The sequence below is a fragment of the Balearica regulorum genome, chromosome Z (assembly GCF_011004875.1).
Source record: "Balearica regulorum gibbericeps isolate bBalReg1 chromosome Z, bBalReg1.pri, whole genome shotgun sequence".
Classification (NCBI taxonomy): domain Eukaryota; kingdom Metazoa; phylum Chordata; class Aves; order Gruiformes; family Gruidae; genus Balearica; species Balearica regulorum.
In genome coordinates this window covers 83,328,904-83,353,580 of record NC_046220.1, presented here as the reverse complement: position 1 = coordinate 83,353,580, position 24,677 = coordinate 83,328,904, and the positions used below count along the sequence as shown (strand labels likewise).

Here is a 24,677-nt window from a genome sequence, read left to right as displayed (position 1 = left end):
ACTTGACCTGGTGCTAAATATATTAGTTTTGGAAACATGAGATGCAAAGCAATTAGCTCGGTCAGATCTCTAATACTATGGTGAGATTGCTGATGGTACCCATGCTGCGTCAGGTATCTTTGCACTGAGCTACCATCTCAAATGTCAGAATTTCCTGGTATCTTAAAATATTTTGGATTTCCTGTGAGTCTTGACTGGCCTTTTTTCTTGAAAAGAAAACAACCTGCCTCTCCGTCAACTCATTCTGTTGTGGGTTTTCTGTTGCCCCTAATTATTGCAAATAATAAAATTTTAATTATGAATAATTATTAAAAATGAATTGCTACTGATTATCTATTACTCTTTGGACATTTGTTGTCTGCCACAGATGAGAAAAGGAAAGATTGTATTATTTTGATAGGTATCCCTTAATGTCCTTGATGTCCTAGTCAACTCTTTATCCCATTTAAGCAGACTAGTTGAATGTTGGTGTTGATTCTTTTTTATCTTTCTTGGGAAGTGATTTTAGATCAGTTTTTTCAGACATCGCATGTGAATATCTGATACAAGGTTTAGCCCAAATATGAAATATGCTACATGAAACAAAACCTCTTTTCTGTATAATAGTGGTTATAATCCAGAATCTTCCCACCTATGTTTCCAATTTTGCTCTTTGTGCTAGTCAAAATATACTCCCCCACCACTTTATTACTACCATTTCCCTCTTAAGACGTAGAGCCAAGCTTGTCCCTGGTATAATAATGTATGGCCAAGTGTGTGGTGTAACCAGATGTGCCCCTTTTCCACATCCTGCATCCCTATTTTGCTTTTCATGGGACCCGTATTATTTAATTTCTTCCTTTTGTTGTGAATATACCATTCCCGCTCTCCCACAAATTTTCATACATTTTCAAAACCTTTTCTAAGGGTTTTCTCCCAATGAGATAGCAAGCAATCAGCTCAGCAGTTACCCACTGTCAGTCAACTTGCAAATCCGTAGGTCATTGAGACAAAGATTGGTCTTTATTAATGCAGTAAGCAGAAGGTTGTATGTGTATGCATCCAGACTAAAACTTGCATTTTGCTGATTTTACTGGAGAAATAAGTATTTTTCTAAACTGAACCGGTGAGATTCAACTCTACTCTCACTGAATGCAGACGTTAGTTTTATTGTGGACTCACATAAGAAGGGGAGCATCCTGCTCAAGTAGAATCATGGAATCATAGAATCATAGAATCTTTAAGGTTGGAAAAGACGTTTATCAAGTCCAACTGTCAACCCAACACCACCATGTCTACTAAACCATGTCCCAAAGTGCCACGTCTACATGTTTTGTGAACACCTCCAGGGATGGTGACTTCACCACCTCTCTGGGTAGCCTGTTCCAATGCCTGACCACTCTTTCATTGACAAAATTTTTCATAATACCTGATCTAAATCTTCCCTGAAGCAACTTGAGACCATTTCCTCTTGTCCTTTCGCTAGTTACTTGGGAGAAGAGAGCAACACCCACCTGGCTGCAACCTCCTTTCAGGGAGCTGCAGAGAGCCATCAGGTCTCCCCTCAGCCTCCTCTTCTCCAGGCTCAACACCCCCAGGTCCCTCAGCCGCTCCTCATCAGACTTGTGCTCCAGACCCTTTACCAGCGTGGTGGTTTACCCTTGGCTGGATGCCAGGTGTCCACCAAGCCGCTCTATCACTCCCCTCCTCAGCAAGGCAGGGAGGGGAGAAAAATAAGATGGAAAAAACAACCCCAGACTCGTGGGTAAAGATTAAGGCAGTTTAATGTAGCAAAAGCAAAAGGCCATGCATGGAAGCAAAGCAAAAAGCAAAACATTATTCTCTACTTCCCATCAGCAGGCAATGTCCTGTCACTTCCTGGTTACTCCAGAAGACAAACATTGTACAAAAAACCTAAATGCCCATGCCCTGTTCCTCCACCTATCTCTCAGCTTCTTATTGCTGAGCAGACATCACATGGTATGGAACATCCCTTTGGTCAGTTTGGGTCAGCTGACCTATCTTTGCCCCCTCCCAAGATCTTGCCCACCCCCAGCCTGCTGCTGAGCAGGGAGGGAGAAATGTTGGAGAGACAGCCTTGATGTGTGCTGGCACTGCTCAGCAGTAGCCAAAACACTGGTGTGTTATCAACACCTTGCTAGCTACCAATACACAGCACAGCACTATGAGGGCTGCTGTGGGGAGAATTGACTCCATCTCAGCCAGACCCTATACAACCAGCTTCGTTGCCCTTCTCTGGACAAGTACACGAGCTGGCCCCTGAAATGTGTTATTTCTCTGTGTGGTTCCTGGCAGGATTACGCCCATGGATTCTCCACTGAAAGAGGCCAATGCACATACGGTGTTTTTCTGACATTATAGCACAGGTGCTACAAGCAGATTTATGTTTCTTTCATCTATCCTGTGTCTTTCTAGATTCCTGTGCCTTGAATATTTATTTTTAAATGGATTGGATTGTTTGAAGAGATATTAAACTATTCAAGTAAGTGTTTGCCTTTATCTTGTCATCTAACTTCATCGTCTTCAGGGACTGGACTGGCCGTTTTGTCAGGAAAGGGAAGTTTTTGGACACAGAGGCTAGTCTGCCTTGACTCCACTGGGCTGGGTTTGATCTCAGTGTCTCATTGTTAACTAGTGGATGCTTTACTCCTTTCAAGCCCCTCTGATGTGGGTTGCAGTGCAGTGTAAATACACTTGCTGTTTCTGGCCTGCACAAAAAAAATCCAGATCCTTGTTTTTTTCTCCAAAACTCTTCTTATTGTTATCTCTGTTGGCTGCTATGCTTGTCTTCACTTGTGCAGCAGTTTGTCACATTGGAGAGTCCTCATACTCCCCTTTCTTACCCAACCTCCTCTTACTCTCTGAGCCATTTTAGTGAGTGTTTTCAATCACTCATATCTGCAGGTCATTCATGCATACCATTGTTTTTGTTTTATTTTCCATACACCCTGTGGACACAGTGAGTCATAGTTTCCTAGTTTGCAGAATGAAGGAACTGGTTCTTCAGTAAGATTAACCATCTGAGTTTCCAACATCTCTGTGACATATCTATTAGTAGGCTAGAGGCATCACTTTCCATTTTTAAAGAGAGTAGCATGATCATTTGATACTGAAGTCTTCAGTTCCTCCTCTGAAGTACACAAGCATTATGAAATGGGGAAACTGAGGCACAGTGAAAGTAAGTGATTTTCCACTAACTTTAGGCAGTCTACACATAGAATCATAGAATCATAGAGTCATAGAATCACAGAATGGTTTGGGTTGAAAGGGACCTCAAAGCCCATCTAGTTCTAAACCCCTGCCATGGACAGGGACCCCCTCCACTAGCCCAGGTTGCCCAAAGCCCCATCCAACCTGGCCTTGAACACTTCAAGGGATGGGGCCTCCACAGCTTCTCTGGGCAACCTGTGCCAGTGCCTCACCACCCTCACAATAAAGAATTTCTTCTTAACATCTAATCTAAATCTCCCCTCTTAGTTTAAACCCATTACCCCTTGTCCTATCACTACACTCCCTGATAAACAGTCCCTCACCAGCTTTCCTGTAGCACCTTCAGGTACTGGAAGGCCACAATTAGGTCTCTCCGGAGCCTTCTCTTCTCCAGACTGAACAACCCCAACTGTCTCAGCCTGTCCTTGTAGGAGAGGTGCTCCAGCCCTCTGATCAGCTTCCTGGCCCTCTTCTAGACTCTCTCCAACAGCTCGATGTCTCTCTTTTCCTGGGGGCCCCAGAGCTGGACACAGTACTCCAGGTGGGGTCTCACCAGAGAAGAGTAGAGGGGCAGAATCACTTCCCTTGATCTGTTGGTCATGCTCTTTTTGATCCAGCCCAGGACAAAACCAAACCAGGTTGGTTTCCGGGCTGCAAGCGCACACTGCTGGCTCATGTTGAGCTTCTCATCAATCAATACCCCCAAGTCCTTCTCCTCAGGGCTGCTCTCAATCCATTCTCCACCCAGCCTGTAGTTGCGCTTGGGATTGCCCCGACCCACGTGCAGGACCTTGCACTTGGCCTTGTTGAACTACATGCAGTTTGCACGGGCCCACCTCTTCAGCCTGTCCAGGTCCCTCTGGATGGCATCCCTTCCCTCCAGTGTGTCGACCACACCACACAGCTTGGTGTTGTCAGCAAACTTGCTGAGGGTGCACTCGATACCACTGTCCATGTCACTGACAAAGATGTTGAACAGTGCCGGTCCCAATACCAGCCCCTGAGGAACGCCACTTGTCACCGTTCTCCACTTGGACATTGAGCCGTTGACCACAACTCTTTGAGTGCGACCATCCAGCCCATTCCTTATCCACCAAATGGTCCATCCGTCTGTGGCCTGGACAGTCTGTTTGTTAAGGCAGGGACTGTATATGGCTTCTCTGTTTGGGTAGTATGTAACAGTGTAGGGCGGCACCATGACCAGGCCTGTAGAAATATGGTTATAAAATTATTAATGATGTATATGGAATTAATGTGTATACTATTAGCTTATAACTTAAACAGGAGCCAGACTCATAAAAGCTGGGCTTGCTGTCATCTTCTAATGGCCTCTTTGCTAGGGAGAATGCATATAGAGAAGGAATATGAGAACTGCTAGAAAGAAAGTGCAGGAAAAGTGAAGACAAATAAGAGGGGGAGCTCAGAAAAAAAATGCAGTGATTTACCTTGGTCTTGGGGATATTCACATCTTCTTTTCACCCCTTCAAAGGAGAAGTCTATAGACTCCTCTGCTTCCCCTTGCTTGAACATCTGTAGTAGACCAGCAAGCTGAGTCAGATTTTGGCTTAGCTTCACTGATATAAAATTACATTGATTTCTTTCTGTTTTTTGCTTCCTTTTGTGTTTAGTATGCCTCTGGTAGATGCAGGATGGGGGTAGTGGTAGCAAAATGAGTGGAAATAGCCTCCTGGCTGGGATTAAATGAGATGAGCTGGTGGTTTTTGGGGAACGGGTTGACATTGGAGTAGCAGGTGCTCTTCCATGCCCTCTCTTCACACCACCTGCATGATGCCCCCATTGCTATTCAGTCCTTATTACCCATAGGTGCTGATCACTGTGTTACTCAAACACTTGCTCCATACTGCTCTTATGCCTTGAAAGCACGTGGATCTCTCCTGAATAAATTCAGCTGCATACATGGTCGTGGCCTGCTCTCTGGTTAGAGCCCAGACAGGACTGCCAGCTGTTCTTAAAGTCTTTTGAGTCTTCTCCATTTATTAGCTGAAGAATAGCTCCTTTTTAAAAGCCTCATCTTCTTGTCTCAGCTTAATTTTCACCTTGCCTTCACATTTCAGAAAGGCAATGAGACACCCCTGAGGTGGGATCTCAGTGTGACAGCAACATGAATATGAAGCTTCTTGCTGCAATCTATCCACTTACTCATTCTCACCTTATAGTTCATAATTGTTTGCCATCCTGTGGTATTAAAACCTCCGCTTGTGCAGGAGTTTTTTCCTTGTTTGGATTGCGGCAACAGGCTTTTTGCTTTGCTTCCTGCTGCTTCTTGACAAGCCCTTCAGAATTACTGCTGCTTTGTTAATTTTCTGTTTTTTCCACCCCCTCCCGCTATTCTTACATTATGCCAGTGTTTATTTGACCACATACTGATTCAACATTTACAGTTACCAATTAGAATCAAAATATTAGTTTGATAGTTACCCGAAACTCAAGGTCTTTATTGCTAAGACATCCGACTAAACAGAGCTTCTCTAACGCAAGGCACAACATTGCTCATACTCTTATTTGTTAGGGGTAAGTCCTGTGATTATTGATGTCCATAAACCTTGATGAGAAATTTTCTTTACAGTGAATGGGCAAAGCATAGCAGCTCTGCACTATGAATGTTTCTTATTATATCTTTCATAAAGTCTTTCCTTGTCATCATCAGCATCATGTGCTGGGGAGACATACTAATTTTAGAAGGAAATAACATTAGGGCAAATGGAGCTAATGGAGAAGTTCCACCATTGGTAATCATTGGTAATGATCCTAGGCTTAAAATCAGCTTTTCTTTTTTTTTTTTTTTTTTTTTTTCCTTCTTCTTTTCCTTTTCCAAACTCTTTGACATGAACTGTCTAAATTATGTAGGAGACCTCTATGTCTAAGTCATTTCCTCTGCTTTCCTTCCCTTCTTTTAATCTTTCTTTTTCTCTTCTTTTTCTGTGTTTCCATTCTGCATGTGATTTCCTATTGCATTTCTGATTCACAGAACCTTGATTTACCTCTTCTTTGTTTACCTATTAAAATGTAGTTAGTGCTGAGAGTGAACGTGGTAGAATTTAACTACCATGATATGCCAAAGAAATATACTGATGGAGCAGGTTAAATCTCTTTTCTGTTTTCTCAGGCTGCTTGCATATTTGGCCAGACAGCTTTTATGAACACTTACGACTCGCAATGGAGAGGATTAGAATTCTTTTTATTTTTAAAATGGTAATCTCCCAACTCAAGACTAGTTGAAATAAATGGTAAAACTCTCAGTAATCTTGTTAGGAACAGAATTATTTCAGCTCAGTGTTTTTAAATGTCTCATCCTTGATTTCTACTCAGTCCTAATACTACAAACCATTATTTATGGGAGTTGTTCGTACTAGGAGGAAGAGGTTTATTGTACCATCACTCCAGAAAATGCAGAGCAGCAGCGTGGTCTCAGTCTTGCAGATTCGCAGTGAGACACACAGTCCTATGGACTGTGGAATGTTTATTCGGTGGTGTGTTTTGTGTAAGTCTACGTGGTGTTAACCTCTTGAGTACCTGTTTGTTGGAAGAAGACCACTATATCATCCCCTCTTCCTGTCTGGTTCAGGATTGGACACTTAGCTTGTTCCTGACCCTAAGCTCAGCTCACAACTTTGTACTTTGTCCTTACCATGTAGAAGTGTCATACCCAGACCCTTGCTTGCCCTCATTAGATATTTTTGTACCTCAATTAGATCCCCTATTCTGCCATTTCAAAGCTAAGTATTTTAAGCTGTTCATCATAAGACATATCTACCATTCCTCAGTGTTAGTCTTCCTGATCTCCTCTTGGATCTTACCCAGAATGTACACGTCCTCCTTTAAACTTGGTGCCTCAGCTGCAGTACACGCTGTTCCCAAAAAAGGCTTGATGAGAGGAGGACATTAAAGAATGGTTTTATCGTTTCTTTTGCTTTATGGACAGATTGACCCCCCTCCGCCTTTGAGCATTTACTTAGTTTTCCTTCCATCTGTTACATGTGGAGTGAAGATGTACAAAGGGAAAGGACTTTACTGAACGTTTTAATTCTTCATTTCATCTGCCTGAATATTGGCTATGCTTTAGGAGAGTTCACCCTTGAAGAACACATCAACCCCAGCTATTTATCAAGATTAATGCTCTCTATTTCAGTTTTCAAGTAAATATCTAACCCCAAAATGTCTGATTTAAATCTAATTTAAAAGTACAATTCCATGTATCATTCAGTGCTGCCCTTAGCAATTGAAACATATTTTTAAGGCCATATATTTAGATGCCTTTTACACAGACACACATTCAAAACAAACGTGTTTCCATACTAGTTACAGTGTGGCAAAAAAAAAAAAAAAAAAAAAGTGTTAGACTGTGGTACATGGTAGAGAGTCACAAGTGTTTATTTCAACAAGCCTAAAAGTGAAGGTGTCTTAGTAAAAGTGAGAATTTTCTCATATTTTCTTCACACCAATATTCTACTTGGAAGTTGTACCTTGGGCAGCCTCAGCTGATTAAAAACTGTCAGAGCAACGTAAAAGGTATGGGACTCCCTGACAAGCCATAACACTGCGTTTCCCTATAGCCATTATAGCATAACCTACAAACTCTTTGATGTGATTCTCCAAATTGATTGCCTAAGTAGTTCTCTCTAAGCTGAACACAAGATGTAAGTGTGCAATATCATCTCATTTTGCTTATGGCAATCAGGATAGTCTCTTCCACTTGTGCTGATTTTTAGGAAAACAGGAGAATTGCATTGATGTATTTAACTAAGAAGTAACCAAAATGGGTCTCCTATAAGCAAAAATTTGGCATCTATATTTGAAATGTTCCCATTTTTATACTTAACAGGTTTCTCTTGGAAAAAGCAAAATTTGACCGCTGGAGAACATGCAAGCAATGAAAATACATTTGAAAGATTCAGAGGAAGCTTTTTCAATATTTTCATAGTGCTTTTCCCCACCTTTTGTGGTGGGAAGCAGCTTGGGAGGGGAAGTGGCAGTTTAGGAGGCCAACCTTTCCTCAATTCAGTGTTGGAATGGCTCCCTACCTTCTTCAGAATTCCTTCTCCCTCAAGATGCCTTTACCAAATAATCTGTTTTCAACAAAAAAATCCCCAACAAAACCAACAACCAAACACAAAGATTAAAAGGCACAAAACGTACAAAAATAATCTTCTTAAATTATTTCAAAATATCTTAGGTTTACATCAGAAAAAACATTTGTGGTGACATGCACTGCACTTCACTTGGGTGGTGAGATCCTTCTGTCATGTGTGCCCACACTACAAACAACTCCAGGCTCCCTGTACTGCTGATGGCGGAAGTATTTAGGGGATGGATCAGTTCACCCTAGGCTGAAGGCCAGCCTTTGATCGGGTGAATCTTTCCCTAAACTAAAAGTACTGAGCCAATCTCTACTGATTTTTAAGAACAATTAGCTCATATGGAAATGCCTGCACTGCAGATACTTGAAGTTAGACAAGGTTGTCTTAAAACAGCTATGACAACAAGAGGATATGTGCACATATTTCCACAATACGGAACAAATAAACTCATACTATATGTTTTGGGTGCTGTTTAGAGCTATGCCTCTTTTGCTACAGGAAGAAAAGAGGCCTTATTTTAATGCCCCATGGTGTTCCTTCTTAATTTCCTATGCTTATAACTGCTGCCAATTAGACTAGAGGATTAGTCTAAGAGATTCTCCAGTCCTTGTAATAAGCCTGTTGGCAATGAAAAGTAGCGGGGTCCGGGATGTCCTTTTTTTTTGGGCAAAGCGGGCTGGCAGGTTGCTTCCTGCCTGTCCCCACACAGCCCTGTCAGGAAGTTAACTTTCAGTATTGGCAGCACCAAATGTTCACAACTCAGCTGCCAGGCTTCTGAAATCATGAAATTGCGTTAAAATGGAGGAGATTAAAAATAACACTCTGTGAGATTCTTTTTCGTTGACTTCTGAGCTAAGGAAAGGATTTGACTTGTGTTATCAAATGTTTCTTCAGACCCAGCTTTTTTAAATGTATGTGAGATTTCTACCCAACTATAGGTGGAGTTTACAGAAGACTACATGCATCATGGGTCTTGGAATGAATTTGTGAAACTTTGGAAAACAGGGAGTTGTAATAATTGTGATATGCATTGGCTTAAAAAATGTCATCTTCCCAAATAGGGAAAAGAAGCAGTATAGTGTGACTTAGAGAAGTCATCGAATGACAAATCCTTTGCTAGCATGGCCAACAAATCAGAGGAAGGACCCAATGGCCACCGCATTTAACAGCTATTCTAGATATAAAAATGAAGTTTGGAGGGTTTACTTTTTGGCCCTGCAGTTTTCCACATAAGTCTCCAGCTTTTTGCACTTGTGTCTCTGGGAATGAAATTTCCACTGTGTTCCACACATATGTGTGTTGTTTATGAGAACGTATGTATGTTATTTATGGCCTTCCAATTTGGTTGGGGAATCTGATGCTGTTTTCAGCCAAAGACTTGAGTAGTCTATGGCAAGTGAAAATTGTTTCCGCTAGTAAGATGATGTCTTGTGGTTCTTGGTATCTTTTTATTGTTTTTGATGAATATGTCATAGTCACATTTCTGTGTTAAGAAAAAGGACATGAGAACTCATGTTGATAGACTTAACCTAATGAATTATATCAAATATCAACTGCCTCATTTTCTTGCTAGAGGGCTGCAGTTTAGCTGGCAGAATGGAGAGGAATTGGCAAATTGGAGCGGCACCTTTAATTTCACGGATGACGGAGCAGTGAAGAGTGGCAGTGACACAGGCACCAGGTACCAACACCCCAGGGAATGACTGCAGAGATATCTCTCTCTTTGTATGAACCACAAATGTGAGCACAGGCTGTATGAAAAATGAGATTTGCAGTATGCTTTGGCTGCTTGGTACTGCTCCCCATAGCACAGAAGATGCCAGGGATGCCCAAGTGCTATGCTGTTTTGCCCCTTCAAGGCCTTGGGGCCATTTTGGAATATGCCATAAGCATCCATGCAGTACACAGGAGGGTGACTTCTGTGTCCTGGCCTCTCCTGTTTCCATTTCCCACCAATGCTGTCTGGCAATATGTGGAAGAGTGGGACTTGGTTGAGCAGTGTCCGAACATGACAGTATTCATGCACACAGAACACGCTGAAGAATCTGGCCCAAGGCTTTCTTTATAATACAATATGTGCTCTAAGAAAACATAGTTTAACTTGAAATGTTTCCAGGATGTAGTAGGGGAGGTCTGTTCTATCAAGATAAGACTGGAGTATTTCCCATTATTTACATTATTTTGAAAATATGAGAAGCACTGATGTGCTGTTGCATTTTTTGTACTTATTAATTTGTAGTAAGATCCTTTTGACTGACACATACCTGAAGGCTTGTGAAAAGCCATGTGCATAGTCAGGAAACTGGCTGGAGTTGTACCTAAAGAGCTTCACGGCTATCGCAGGCCATCTATATAAATCTGGCATCCTCAGTTGTAGAGGTTAAAAATCCTGAGTCATGTGTAGTATCATGTTCAATAAATAGCAGGGAAATCTTAAAAGGACTGCAAGTTAAAGAAAAAAATAAAATAAATAAAAGAAAAAAGCTTATATTTGATACCTATGTATAAATTATGTATTTTGTTTAAAATATCATCAAAGAATACTTTGGTAATCATATGCCACTACAGCTGTGGACCTGATAGCATTTCAAAGGCAAGCGGAAATACAGAGTCTGACCTGCCAAAAATCATCCAGTCTCACTGATCCGCAGCAACGCTGCAATTCCTGCTACGGCTCTTCGCTGTAATGTGATCCTGTATGAGTGCTACCCACCACTCAGCTGGTGTAACTGGTTAAGGCTCTTTATAAAAAGAAACAGCTTAAGCTGCAGTTTTTCACTCAGAGCAAGGGAAAAATGCTTCATTCTGTGTATGTATGTGTGTGTATCTATCTGTATGTCTCTCTATCTATTTCTACTTTTGTTGCCTTGTTTGTGTATGCATCTATAGTCTGTATATGCGAAGTCTTCAGTTTAGGCACTTGGCATATAAAAGAACTGAATATGGCACAAAGACAGATATCTTCTTGAAGACATGAGAGAACTAATAAATATAGATTTCACTCTCTAGGCACCTTTGACAGAGATAGTTGAACCATCATTGATTGCAGGATGGGGAACAAAACCCTTGACATACTAGTTGTGAGACACTGAATGATAGTACTATTCTCAATCTGTTTGGCCTTTTCAAAGACAAAGAAATTCAAGATGCAAGTGGTTTTTTATACAAACAGGCTCAAACGCGTAAGTTAGGTATAAATTTCAAGGATTATAATATCAATAAAAAATAAAGTCTATGTCATGTTAATGACTGTGGAGCTGAAAGATGGGGATTTTGAGTTAAGTCTGGCTGCAATGTATGTTGCACATAATTGTGTTAGAGATATTACTTACCCATTTGTGTACTGTCTGAAAGCTGAGAGTACAGCAAAATAAAAAAGAACTTTATAAATGTGGAGGTGAGACTGGAAGTGAGGCTGTGTGGTGAATAACTGCAGAGCTATGTCATAAATTGTTTACTGTTTACCTTTGATCACCTTTCTTACTGTGTTATCACTAGATACCTCCGAAGAGTCTTAATCTGACACCCAGCTTCAGGCTGTTGATATCAATTGAAAACAAACCTTCCTCTAATGGATAATTCTTTCCACCAAATGGAAAACTTGCAGACTACCTTCTACCAGCCTGATTTTACTTTTATGTATTTATATGTCTCCAGAGAGATGTCTAAGGTGCACAAAACTAACTATATTTCAGCATATGCATAGTGAATACATTTCACTGCATGGCTCTGCAGTTTATTGTGTGTTATCACCTCCTTGTGAAAGGTTTGGTGTTTAAAGATATTAATTGAAAATAGTTATTAATATGCTTGTCATTAGCTTATATAATTTAGATATCAATATGTCTATAGATACATGTTTATTCATACATATGTGTTACCAACCCATGTATATTCTATAACTACTCTTTATCTTTTAATCATGTAACTCATAGATGGTGTAGAGACATTGACAACTCATTCTGTAGGAGTGAATTATTAGATGAAAATGAAGGACTTCCAAAGCAAAGGCACACTGAGAGAATAAGTGCATTAGAATTGCAAGACATCCAGGCTTCAAGAGAGTAGTGGCCACATCAAAACCAGCAAGCAGAGAAGATTAAATATTGCATGAAAAGGATCAAGTAGGACAGAAACAAAGAATGTCATGTTATCTGCTTTCAGTACAAACTTATTCAGACCTTAACTAATGTACAAAGTTAAAGTGTGGCTTGCCATTGGAATGTTTTTTACCATCCAGGGGAGTTCATTGCACAGTTTCAGAAAATGAGCCCTTCTCTGATTGCAGACAGCTCCACTGTGCCAGAGTAACCAAGCTAACCAAGGCTTTTCATCCCAGTGCATTAGACACTTCTTCAGATTGTGTAGAACCAGTCCATAGAGATAAAAGCTAATATCATGAGCTCAGCTCGGCATGTGGTGCAACTGAGAGTGTGGATCATGTTTGTGGCATCTAATATTCCTGTCGGTAGATGACCAGTAGAGATCTCTATTTGCTGGGGCTTTTTGGGCACCAAAAGCTTGATTTTGATGCACATTGCATTGCTGCAGGTCTTCTAGGTAGTGAAGAAGTTGTGAACACTTGCAAGGAGTAAAAGGGAAACGCTGAACATCTCCCCAAAGCTGTAGGGATGTGTGCTTTCAACCAAAGGAGGACTAGATGGACTGCAGGCTCCTTGAAACACCCACTCAGATGCAATGTCAATAAATTGTCACATACTGGCTTATTTTTGGTTCTTACATATTTACCATTGCTCAGATTCCTACCTTTTGCTTTTTATCTTGTGCTAAGTATTATAATCTTACAACATCCTTGTGGGGAATCAGGTAAAGGGTTCTATCTGGTGCTGGTTATGAGAAGTAGCATATGAAATGACTTCCTAGAGCCTTGATTCCTCTCTTCTCCTTTTAATATGTTTTGCAACTGACTGGGATTGTGAGTCTTCATGCTTAAAGCATTTTTTGTCGCCAAGAAGCTGCCTTAATGATGTGATGATCTATATGCTGTATTAGTTGGGTTATGGTGTTCTCAGCCACTTCAGTCCTGAATCTGAGCTGAAAGTAAGGTTCAATGTAGGACTGAGGTGGTGATACCACAGAAACCTTTGACACGTGAGAGAAGTCATGAGCTTTATACTTTTGGGCCTGTCAGTTTGTACACTGAATTCTCCGGTATGACAAATCTGGAGCTTTGTCCCCAGTGGCTACAAAATAGAAAGTATAAGCAATTGGATTCATCAATTACACATTTTACAGGAATGAATGGAAGGGCTTGAGACATCAGACCTCATTGTCCAGGGCAGTAGCTGAGGATGTTCCTTAAGTCATAGTACTGAACTTCTCAAACAGAGATACTAAAATCTTGAGAACCACAAGAAGAAAAGAAAAAGCCTTTGCTTGCAATGATAAACTGAAATGTGTTTTTTGAGATGTTATTGATGTGTAAGTGTTGTCATGTGTTTTGTTATGCCTCTCAGGTGGTCATATGGTTAACAACATCAGCAGTTTGTTTCAATCAGAGTGTCCGGAACAGGCTTGAATAACACAGCCAAACAGCAGTTTGTTAAAAATTGGAAGAGTACTGAAATGACATTGGTAGAATAGGACTCCCTGCAGCATACTCCACTGCTGCTTGTCAGGAGCTGATGTTTTGATACAGTGACTGTGAAAGGAAAGAAACACCAAGGTCTCCCCAAAACTACAATTCAATATAATCTTCAATAGATCATTCTGGGGTTGACACATTGTAGGGCTGTTTCTGCTTTACCTTCTGCTGTTGCAGGAGAGCTGTGCTGGGTAATGTATTAGAATGAACTTTTGGAGATACTTGGGTCCCAGATAAGTGGACAGATGAGAAAGGAATGACATGGCAGTGACTGGAGTGGATGTTTGGTCAATTCACACTGCTAATGTGGTATTGGGCAGCAGAGCCAAGCAATCCCAAATGATCTGTGTGCTGAGACATGAAGACAGGAGATCAAAATCAGAATGGCAGTGAGCAGCCAGTGCCAGTTTGCCAGGAGCTTTCATAGTCGTGATTAAAAACATATCCTCAGAGTATCACAGCTATCATCTTAATTGTATAGATGTGTAAACTGTCTGTGAAGTCACAGGACCAGATCAAATAAGGAATCCGGAAAAGGGGTATCTCTGAGATACGACAGATGGATGCATGCACTTTTCTAAGGTTACTTGGGAGGTACATATTGCTATCAATGAACTGCTTTTAAAGGGCAGAAATATAAAAGCCACTCCTCTTCTGTGGAAGATCTAACTTCTGAATTTAGACATGGTTCGTGGAAGCACTTTTAGGTTTGTTTTTTTTTAAAGTAAAAGTCTTTAATTTGGAAGATAGGCAGGGTATCTTGGGAAACTGCCCCTGTCTTGGTGGATGGACATACCCGATGCCATCTATTATCAAGACTCAGAAAAACTTGTGACACTGTAAGGAGACAAATCCAGCCAAACATTTCAAAATATCCTAGGTGGACAATCAGGAAGTTTGTGAGTTAATAACTTTTAACCTCAGCTATGTGAATCTCCTGGGAAGCATGAATCCCTGTACAAGAATTCCAGCTCCTGAGTTTTGTTTGATTAGTTCTTCTAGAAAGAAAATCAGCCTTGAACTAAAGATGCCATTTCTATCTTTAGCTTCCAGGCATTGGATACTATTTTTCCTTGCTATAAAAGCTTCCTGCCACTAGTAATTGCTTCCTGGTGCAGTGTCTCCCTACTCAGTCACCATATGTTTAGATTAAGCTTCATATGACTCTCATATTTGTTAGAACTCAAATAATTTCTGCAGGTCTTTTTGTAACTCTTGCCAGTGTCTAAAACCCTCAAAGATGAAATATGAGAACTGGATGTAGTAATTCAGAAGACCTGTTACCACATAATGTATACAAAGATATATGACCATTTTCTCTTGCTTATCTTTTCCTTTTTTTTTATATAGCACAGTTTGTAGTAACACATTTTGTTCCTACCTACAGCCACATGCTGAAAGTTCATGATCAGTTAGACATCTACTACATCTAGTAGTATTAGAGATGAAGATGGTAAAAGTTAATGCCAGTGACATTGGCATCAGCAAGTGGTAGCCAGGAGGAATGTGAACCATTTTTTTTTTCTTATATTTGTCATCCCCAAGGAGGACGTAGTCAAATAGTTTCATCAACTGGTATAAGAGAAGACTATTGCTTCTCCAGCCTCCTCCTTTGTGCCCACAGCACTTCCTCTCCTAGTTCAGTCTTTCAAACACCATCTTGTGGACAAGTCAACTCAGGCTCTCAAATGGCAGAAGTAACACATGCAGCAATGTGATTGTTTTATGCCACAACCCTAGTGAAGTGTAAATTAATCTAAGGGCATCAAACATTTCTGCTTCGCTTGCCAATTCTCAGACCAGGGACATGTCATTTAACATCAGTACGTCCGCAGGTGTTTTCTTTTGCAAGGTGTAGTATGAAAGGTCATTATGATTCCCATCAACTTCAGAGGCTGCTCTTGTTCTTGGTAGTAATCGTGTAGTCTAGGCAGTGTCTATGAGAGCAGAGCCCAAGGTCACCGTTCCTGACTGCCACCGACTTACCTGTCAGTCAGCCTCTACAGCAGCTTCTTGATCTGCCAAACAGGGATCGTGCCTTCCAAATAGGGTCAAAGTAATCTTAAAGGAATATGCCATACAAAGAGGTAAGATGCAGTCTTTGAGGGAAAAAAAAATGTATTGATGTCAGGCCCTCAAGCCTTTTGACCAAATCTTGTAGTTTTTGATACTGTCACATAGAAATATCAATAGAAGCAAAGGCTAGTGGGATTTGGTCGCTCACTCACAATGAACTCTCTGATTAAGTCAACACCTAATTTGCTCTGCTCTGGATGAGTTTTCCAGAGCCCTTATAGCCATGATATGCTCCACCTCAGCAGTATTTTTGCTACAAGGGTCTGAAGATCCCATGCTGGCCCTGCCAGATGAACATGAGCCCCCATGTGCTTTGGGGAGTATGCTCTGGCACACTTGTGAGGTTCCTGAGTAGGGAAGGTGAATCTAGACCCAAGGTTGGCTGTGGATCTGCCCATACTGATGAGTGCAGGCACTGCTAATTGGACAGTTCTCTTAATAAGTATTCAGTAGAAGCCTGCAGGGCTTGGTTGATTTATTCTCATTTCTTAGTCATTGGATAATGTATATTTTTGGAAAGATCTTTGTTTTCCCTGCAGGGCAGGTGGAATCCTTCCTGTGATACTCTGCTCTCTTGCGGCGTAAGTGCCGCAGCCTCACTGCAAACAGTGCAGAACTGGCACTGCAGGAAGGACCAAAATGGGAAGGCTTTTTTTGGACAAGAATATGGTCTTGTTTAAAAGATGCCTGACAATTTGTGGTGGGTTGGCCCTGGCTGGAGGCCAGGTGCCCCCTAAAGCCGCTCTATTGCTACCCCTCCTCAGCTGGGCAGGGGAAGAAAAATATAATGAAAGGGTCCTGGGTTGAGATAAGGACAGGGAGATCACTCAGCAATTACTGTCATGGGCAAAACAGATTCAACTTAGGAAAAAAAAAAAAATCATCTAATTTATTGCTGAGCAAAACAGAGTAGAGCAATGAGAAAGAAAACCAAATCCTAAAACACCTCCCCCCACCCCTCCTTTCTTCCCAGGCCCAACTTCCCTCCCCATTGCTCTCTCTCCTCCCCCCCCAGCGGCACAGGGGGACGGGGAATGGGGGTTGTGGTCAGTTCATCACACGGTGTCTCTGCTGCTCCTTCCTCCTCAGGGGGAGGAGTCCTCACACTCTGCCCCTGCTCCAGCATGGGGGTCCTCCCACGGCAGACAGTCCTTCACAACCTTCTCCAATGTGAGTCCTTCCCACGGGCTGCAGTTCTTCACCAACTGCTCCAGCGTGGGTCCCCCACGGGGTCACAAGTCCTGTCAGCAAACCTGCTCTGGCGTGGGCTCCTCTCTCCATGGGGCCACAGGTCCTGCCAGGAGCCTGCTCCAGCGTGGGCTTCCCATGGGGCCACAGCCTCCTTCAGGTGCCTCCACCTGCTCCAGTGTGGGGTCCTCCATGGGCTGCAGGTGGAATCTCTACACCCCCTCATCCTTCCTCCATGGGCTGCAGGGGGACAGCCTGATTCACCATGGTCTTCACCACGGGCTGCAGGGGGATCTCTGCTCCAGCACCTCCTGCCCCTCCCTCTGCACTGACCTGGGTGTCTGCAGAGTTGTTTCTCACATCTTCTCACTCCTCTCTCTGGCTGCAAAAGCTGCTGCTCCTTTTTTTTTCCTTCTTAAATACATTATCACAGAAATACTACCACTGTCGCTGGCCTTGGCCAGCAGCAAGTCCGTCTTGGAATTGGCTGGCATTGACTGTGTTGGAACTAGGGGAAGCTTCTAGCAACTTCTTGCAGAAACCACCCTGTAACCCCCCTTACCAAAACCTTGCCATGCAAACCCAAAACACAATTGCATCCATATTTTAAAACCTTTGTTCAATATATCAGACAAATCAGTTCCTCGATCCAAATGTCACTTGAAGGCAGGATTGAAGTCCCAGGCTTTTTAATTCATGTAGCATTTTCAAGGAAAACTTACTTTTGATCAAAGCAGCAGCAGCTGCATCTGCCCAACTGCAGATGATCAAAGACCTAAGAGTCAGTTGGTGTACTGGGAAACCAAATCTCTCACTAGTGAGCTCAGTAAGCTGCTCAGCTGGAAGTGAGGTTGCAATGGGAGACATGAAGGTTAGAAAGAAGGAAGTCTCAGTCAAAAATGGAAAATTACAGAGTGAATAGCATCTCGTTTCTGGGCATTCTGTACTGAGATACATGAAACAAGAGTCTTCCCTGAGCATTTGCAGCTTGCATGGTGTTCAGATACCAGATTTGGAACATCCTGGAAAAATGTTGTAGGTTCGAAAGCTACAATTGACCTGAATGGACATAGAGCAGTGAGTCGTGTGTAGTACCCAATACCCTGTGAAAACACAATCCTGCATGCAACTGTGCAGTTTGTTGTGATTCAGTTGTAGTCGTGTTCCCTGTTGTAAAGAATCATGAATTATTGTGTTGGTTTTCCTGTAGACTTGTGACCTTTGAGGGGTAGGTTATTTAGATTTCAGGAGGGGAAGCGGAAGCAGTGCAGAGACAGGACATTCTGGCGGTGACACATCACCTGTGTTTTATGGATATAAAACATGACTGTCATTCTTGTAAAGCTGAAACATAACGCTTTTCCGTAGCAAAAGGAGTAGCGTAGTCAGGTTTGTCACTTATCAGTAATCAAGAGCATAAATCAAAATAAACTGCACTACACCCTTGCTTCTTAGCTGGATATCAGACTAAGGAAGATGATAGGGAGGACAGTTTCCATTTGTGCTAATTAAGCTTTCTGACAGCCAGATATATCTTTGTTCACAGGGAACTACATGGTTTAGAGTGGGAGTTAATAGGCAGAAGCAGCACTCGGAGCCCAGGGAGTGGGTGAGACTGATGCTTCCTCTGCGAGAGTGCAGGGGGCTGGTCTTCAAACACTCCCAGCAGGAGCAGACCCTGCTGAGCAGAGGAGCTGTGTTTAAAGGACATCCACAGGCATTGAGGGAACCCATATTCCTTGTGCTAGAGCCTGGTGTTGCACAAAAGCTGTATCCTGGGAAAGTACAGCGTGAAACACTTCTGAGGAAGAGGTTAGCTGGTGCTCCAGGGAGCTGCCTCTGCTAATTTGCCTCGGTGTCTGTAGCAGGAGGGGAATTACTGTGAAGCAAGTAAATAGCATGAATACTCCTGGGAGAAAGAGAAGAAAAATGGGTTTTTTTTGGTCTATTGACTACATACTGTCTTGCAAATTCCTTAATGCTGTGTAGCATCATTAATGCTTGCAACAAGATGCAAGTGCTACAGCATCAGTAGCATTAACACTAAGGAGGCTTAGCATCGAGTTAATTTCAATCAAGCTCATCCTATGGCCCATAGAATCTTCTCCATATTTGGTGCAGAAGTGACACCATTGTCAGTGTAGCCTGCCTTTGCTGTTTCACGGATTGTCCCTTTGCACTTCCACAAGGTGCCAAATGGTGATTTTGCCACTCCCAGTGACTCTGCTGGAAAAGCTGGAGCTATTGTGAGAGTTAGAGGCTTGCAGGACAGTCCTGTGCTTTTTGAATCTGTGGGCTAATGGAATAACTCTGCTACAAATGCAATTCTGCCTCATGCATTTCTTTTCAGATCCAGAACTGCTTTATTTTTTACCTAATCCTTTCTTCCTTACCCTTCTGCCTCTTTGGTAACATATCCTTTTTAATTTCTGTTTTTGGTTTGTGGAGTGAGTAAACAGGCAATGATCAAAGGGAGTCTCTGGGACACAGGAAATTTCATCTCTGTTTCATAAAATGACATCTTTGTCTCCAGTGCCATGGGCTGAAGCCAGCTGCGGCATTCCCACATGATAGCATGTGCTGTATGACATCTGAGCTGTGGTTCTCTCACTTAGCAGCAGAGCCAGAAATGCTCAGGAAAGATAAAAATACATGTTAATCTAGATTTTTGCCATTTTTATCTGTCCCAAGACACATACAAGGTCTAAGTGATCCTGCTCTAGCAGGGGGTTGGACTAGATGATCTCTAGAGGTCCCTTGCAACCCCTACCAATTTGTGAATCTGTGAAATCCAGTTAGGTGAAAGGTGAGGATGAGGCTGATAGCCATTGCTATCACCCTTGCACCCAAAGAGGTAGGAGTTGTGTGTAACACAATAGACATTCAGGCCAAACATGAATTTTGATGTTATTTTAAAATTACACAAACCCAAAATATTACATTTCCAATGATAGTTTAAATAAAGCTTTTCCAGGAATCTTGTATTTTTCTTTCATATTGAAAATTCAAAAGATAGTTTGGAGCTACAGCCTCATGAATTCCGAGATTTTAAAGGATCCATCAGAACAACTTGCTCTAGCCTTGGTCATAATACCTATTCCTCCAGGTCGTCTCCTCGTATTTCTTCATTATGCTCATAACTGCTGTATGGGTATGTGCAGTTCTTAGGTTTTAATACAGACTTCTAATGATAAGTAGTGAAACTGATACAGAGCTTGGTTTAAACCTTAAATCTTTTTTATCATTTTAGTACAGTCTCATTGAATTCACTGGACAGCCTGGGCTTTCTCTGAGTAGCTACCATTGTGTTTTGTTTTCCCTTCACTCCAGTCTGATGGCTAAGGTGGAGGAATTTAACCCAAAAAGTAAATATTTATGTCTCTCTTTTTAATTAAGAATAGCACTGTCATTTGTTCTGTGTCTGAGCATTCAAATCCTTTTGTTCTCAAAACCATCTCAATTTTTTTGAGAAGAAAATCACAGCTTCCCTTCCCCTCCAAATACACCAAAAGAGTAAATCCCAATGAAAAGCTCAATTGCATAGAGGTATGCAACAGTCTCCACAGACAAGATACAACCTCCAGCACTTTGCTTTCCACCTAAGAGCAAAACTTAAGGAACTGGTTTTTAAACTCTCAGCACATTCAGACACCCAAAGGATGGGAACAGGGTTCTGTAAGTGACCAGTGCTTTCCCCCTGACTTTCAGTGGCAGCTGCCATGTGCTGACTGCTGGAAAAGGTAGCTGGTCCTTGTTGGTGACTACAAGATAGATGAACTCTTGTAGAGATGAACAAACTGGACATGGGCAGCTGTTCTACAATCAGCAATGTGTTTTCCTGTGAAGAAATAACCTGCCTGTGGGCCCGATACTGTAGTTTCAAGTTAGGCAGAAATCATAAATGACACCTTTAAGCAAATTTATGTTGATGTATAAGACAAGTATTCCACTCTAAGGCTTATTTATAATCTTTTTTCTTTTCCTCCTTCAGGTATTTTGAGTTTTATGAAGGGCCTTTGGAATACAATTCTACCAAATGCCTGGAATTACGGCAGGACATCATTGAGGTGAAGGTTTTGTCTATGTAAGTATGAATGAATGTTTGCTAAAAGGTTATTTTTCAGGCAGGGTGAAAATGGTAACTTAAAAACATTGTAAAACATGCAAGGCTTAAGAGGTCCCATCAATAGGAATCTCATCAGGGATTCCTGAGGTTCTTTTATATGTTCACGTAGTCACATTTGAATTTGATCTGAGGTCCATTTGAAAAAAACTGGAGGCATTTCACATATATTTAGGCATTTTGGTCAGGCGCAGTATCACTGTTTAAAATGAAATACAGTGTAGTATTATTGGTAATATAATATTCCAGGTCCTGACTTATAGCAAGTGTCCATCTAGCCTAATGCTCTATCATTGACAGTGGCCAGCATTGAAGGCTAAGAAATGAAGCAAAAATATTAGCCCTGATGACAAATACTGGCATGGGAACTTGCTGAGTGGTGGGTGGTGACTCGACTAGAGTAGTCAGAGTGGACAATAGACCTCTCTGTTAGTTTGTTCAGATCTTTTCTGAGCCCATTTGTACTTTTGACCTCCAGCAATTTCCTGCAGCAGTGAGTTTCACAAGTTAGTAACACTAAAAACTAGGAAAATGCAATTCTAAAAAATAATAAGATATCTATATTTTGTCTTTTTGATACTGTATGTATATCAGAAAACTAATGAGTTGAATGAGATGTATCCATGAAGCCATAGACAGAGAATCAGGCAAAAAAGTGAGGTTGCCGACGGATCTCATTGGACAGAGCAAAGCAGGGTATTTTTGTGGTTACCTTTTGCATTTTCAACGTTGCACTGAATTTAGGTGATTAGGTTATGCCTAATCCCTTACCATGTCTAAACCCACTGATTTTACATGGGTTTTACATCTTACCGACAGTGGTTTTACATCTTACCGACAATCCACAAGGCTTATCAAGGTCTGTAAAGTGTACTGAGAACCTCAATTGAAAGTCCAGCTATACAAGCGCATAACATTAAGCAAACAAGGCTACAGCAAATAAAATTTTTTGCTCCAGGTCTACATGAATTTTGAGCATGTCTCCCTTGCTGACTTTGTACACAGAAGAATGTAGGTTATGTCCTTGTCTTCTGTATTTGGTACTGGATGAAGGATACACGAGTAACAACTTTATGCTGCTTGCTGACTTGCAGTGCTTAAAAATAAAAAGAAGGGTTGAGAATGTGACACTTCTGCCAATGTTCTGCTGAAGATGGGGAGTTTTGAATTGCTTTTCTGAATACTTATCAGATGGTATACAGAATTACTCATTTCTCTTCATCTTAGCCGATGGCACATAGAAGGTAGCGGACTCCTGCTCAGCTGGATAGAGTTAGCCTTACTTTTACAACAGATGACATTTGACATCAAACTCTTTCACTCTGCTGGGTTCTTCTGATGTGCTTGCTTCTAACGTGCTACATTTCCTAAGTCAGCACTTACGGTAATGGAAGATTTCCAAGTTAATGATGTGCTCTAGTGGGCTACAGAAAGTACAATATGACCTAATTCCTTCCTGTAACTTCCACAGCCTGGGAAATCCTAAGTTCTACTCACTTTAAATATATAATTATCTTCAAAGTCTTTGCTTTATCCCAACATTCAAAGCCCTCAAGCCTAAAGAGAACTCATTAAGACCTATCGGTCTTGAAGAAATCTCAGACTTCAAAATTTCCCAGCCAGATTATGACATTGCTCCCTAGCTCTAGACATTTGCAAGACCTTTGTTATCTCTGTTGTCCAAATACAGAAGTATATGTATGAACTCTAAGGTAGAAGTGGTTGGAATTGATGATATCACCAAACACATGCCATCCTGTATCAGCTTAATAGAAATAGGAGTGCCTTTTTTTGATATAACTAAAAGTATATTTATTAACAGAGGGAGAAGGAGAGATCCTTATGTAAAGAGCTTTTCGTGTCCCCTTGCCATCACAAATGCTTATTGCTATACATATGCTATCGCAGTTTATAAATGGATTTACCAACAGTGCTGTTCTGTAGGATCTCATGGATTAAAATAACCTCACCAAAATATAGTGGTAGTTGGCCAAATTAACTCAAGTATCCTCTCTTCCAGTACCCCTCTGCTGGGCCCTTCTGTTAGGTGCAACTTTCCTCCCCAAAGCCGCTGTAGCTGCCAGACACTCATTAGCTTCCCAGCAAACTGTAAACAGACTTTGGTGCAGTAGATGCTTCTTGCTCGATATTGCATTTTTTATTCTGAAGAAATGGAGAATGCCTGTCAGAGAATAGAAATCAGTCCCAAACATCTGAAGAGCTCCATCAGTACCTGTGTGTACATGGCTTAGAGTTGCTATGTCTGAGCAGAAAATGAAATAAAAATGATAAATTTTGCACTGGATAGACTTTGCCAAAAGCTTACTGTATGGTACACTGGCTGCAGCTGTTTTAGGAAATGAAGCCCTTATAATAAAGTAAATTTTTATTTTCTTTCTTTTTATCTTCTAGGGTGAAACAAACTGAATTGTTTGACAGATGGAAGAGCCTACAGATGTGCAAATGGGAGATGAATGTCACAGAAGCTAATTTATTCAAGTAAGAATGGTCCACATTAATAAGACTGAGTAAGATTTACTTTAGTTTGAGTTTAGCTTCCTGTAGAGAGATCAAACCTTCATATGGATAGCAAGAATAAGCATTTTAACACTGTTACTGTTGGAGTACCATCCTTTTGAATAAACATGGACTTTTTTCCTACTTTAAAAAAATCGACAGCAAGAGTGAAAGAGAGATTTTCTGGCGTGTGGGACAGTTTTCCCAGGAAAGGAGGGAATTTCGTATAGGAAAGACTTCTAGGTATGATTCAGGCAGAAGTAAGGATAAAGCCAAGACTTAATGGCTGCACGTAATACATCATCCTAACTCTCTGGTCATGTACAATGGTAATATCACTGGTGACACTGCAAAATTGGCCTACAAAATACTGAAACTGGATTTTTTCTGTGGTGTATTAGGTACTGTCAGACCTTGTTTATGACTTCCTTTTTTTTAATGGCTTCTCAGCTATTGCTTCCTGACTATCTAGATATTTTTTCTGGAGACCTCTGCAGTTTGTTTCTGTAGTATTCTGTCTTCCTTCATGTGACTTTCTCTTTGCTGAAGGTCCTCCATGGTCCTTTCAAGATACAACCTTTGAAATTGGTCTTGTGAAGGTAATAGCCGAATGAAACCAAAACAATATTTGAATATCATCAACAAAGGCCATGTTTGAGTAAGTCTAGAAAAAGCACATTATTTCAAAGTAAGTGGAATATAGACTACTTAAGTCTGTAAGCCACTGGCATGATTCAGAGTTGTTTAAAATAAGGCCCCATGACTTTCTCCCAAATTCTCTTGCATGATTCCAGGAAATATGGGTTAATGAGAGAATGTGAGAATGCATGTGCTGAGTTGGCCATTAACATCTTTAAAA

At 41.3% G+C, this 24,677-nt stretch overlaps 1 protein-coding gene across 3 annotated transcripts in view; it reads left to right on the top strand.

The window, feature by feature from the left end:
- The window catches only part of ST8SIA5 (ST8 alpha-N-acetyl-neuraminide alpha-2,8-sialyltransferase 5), a 56,361-nt gene that overhangs the window by 14,570 nt on the left and 17,114 nt on the right, over positions 1–24,677 (top strand). For 2 of the 3 annotated variants that reach the window (XM_075739743.1, XM_075739742.1), the window contains 3 exons: positions 9,883–9,990; positions 21,170–21,262; positions 23,714–23,800. In XM_075739743.1, the coding sequence (XP_075595858.1) occupies positions 9,883–9,990; positions 21,170–21,262; positions 23,714–23,800 (288 nt within the window). The remainder of the gene's footprint in view (positions 1–9,882; positions 9,991–21,169; positions 21,263–23,713; positions 23,801–24,677) is intronic. The other variant, XM_075739744.1, reaches the window with a different exon arrangement.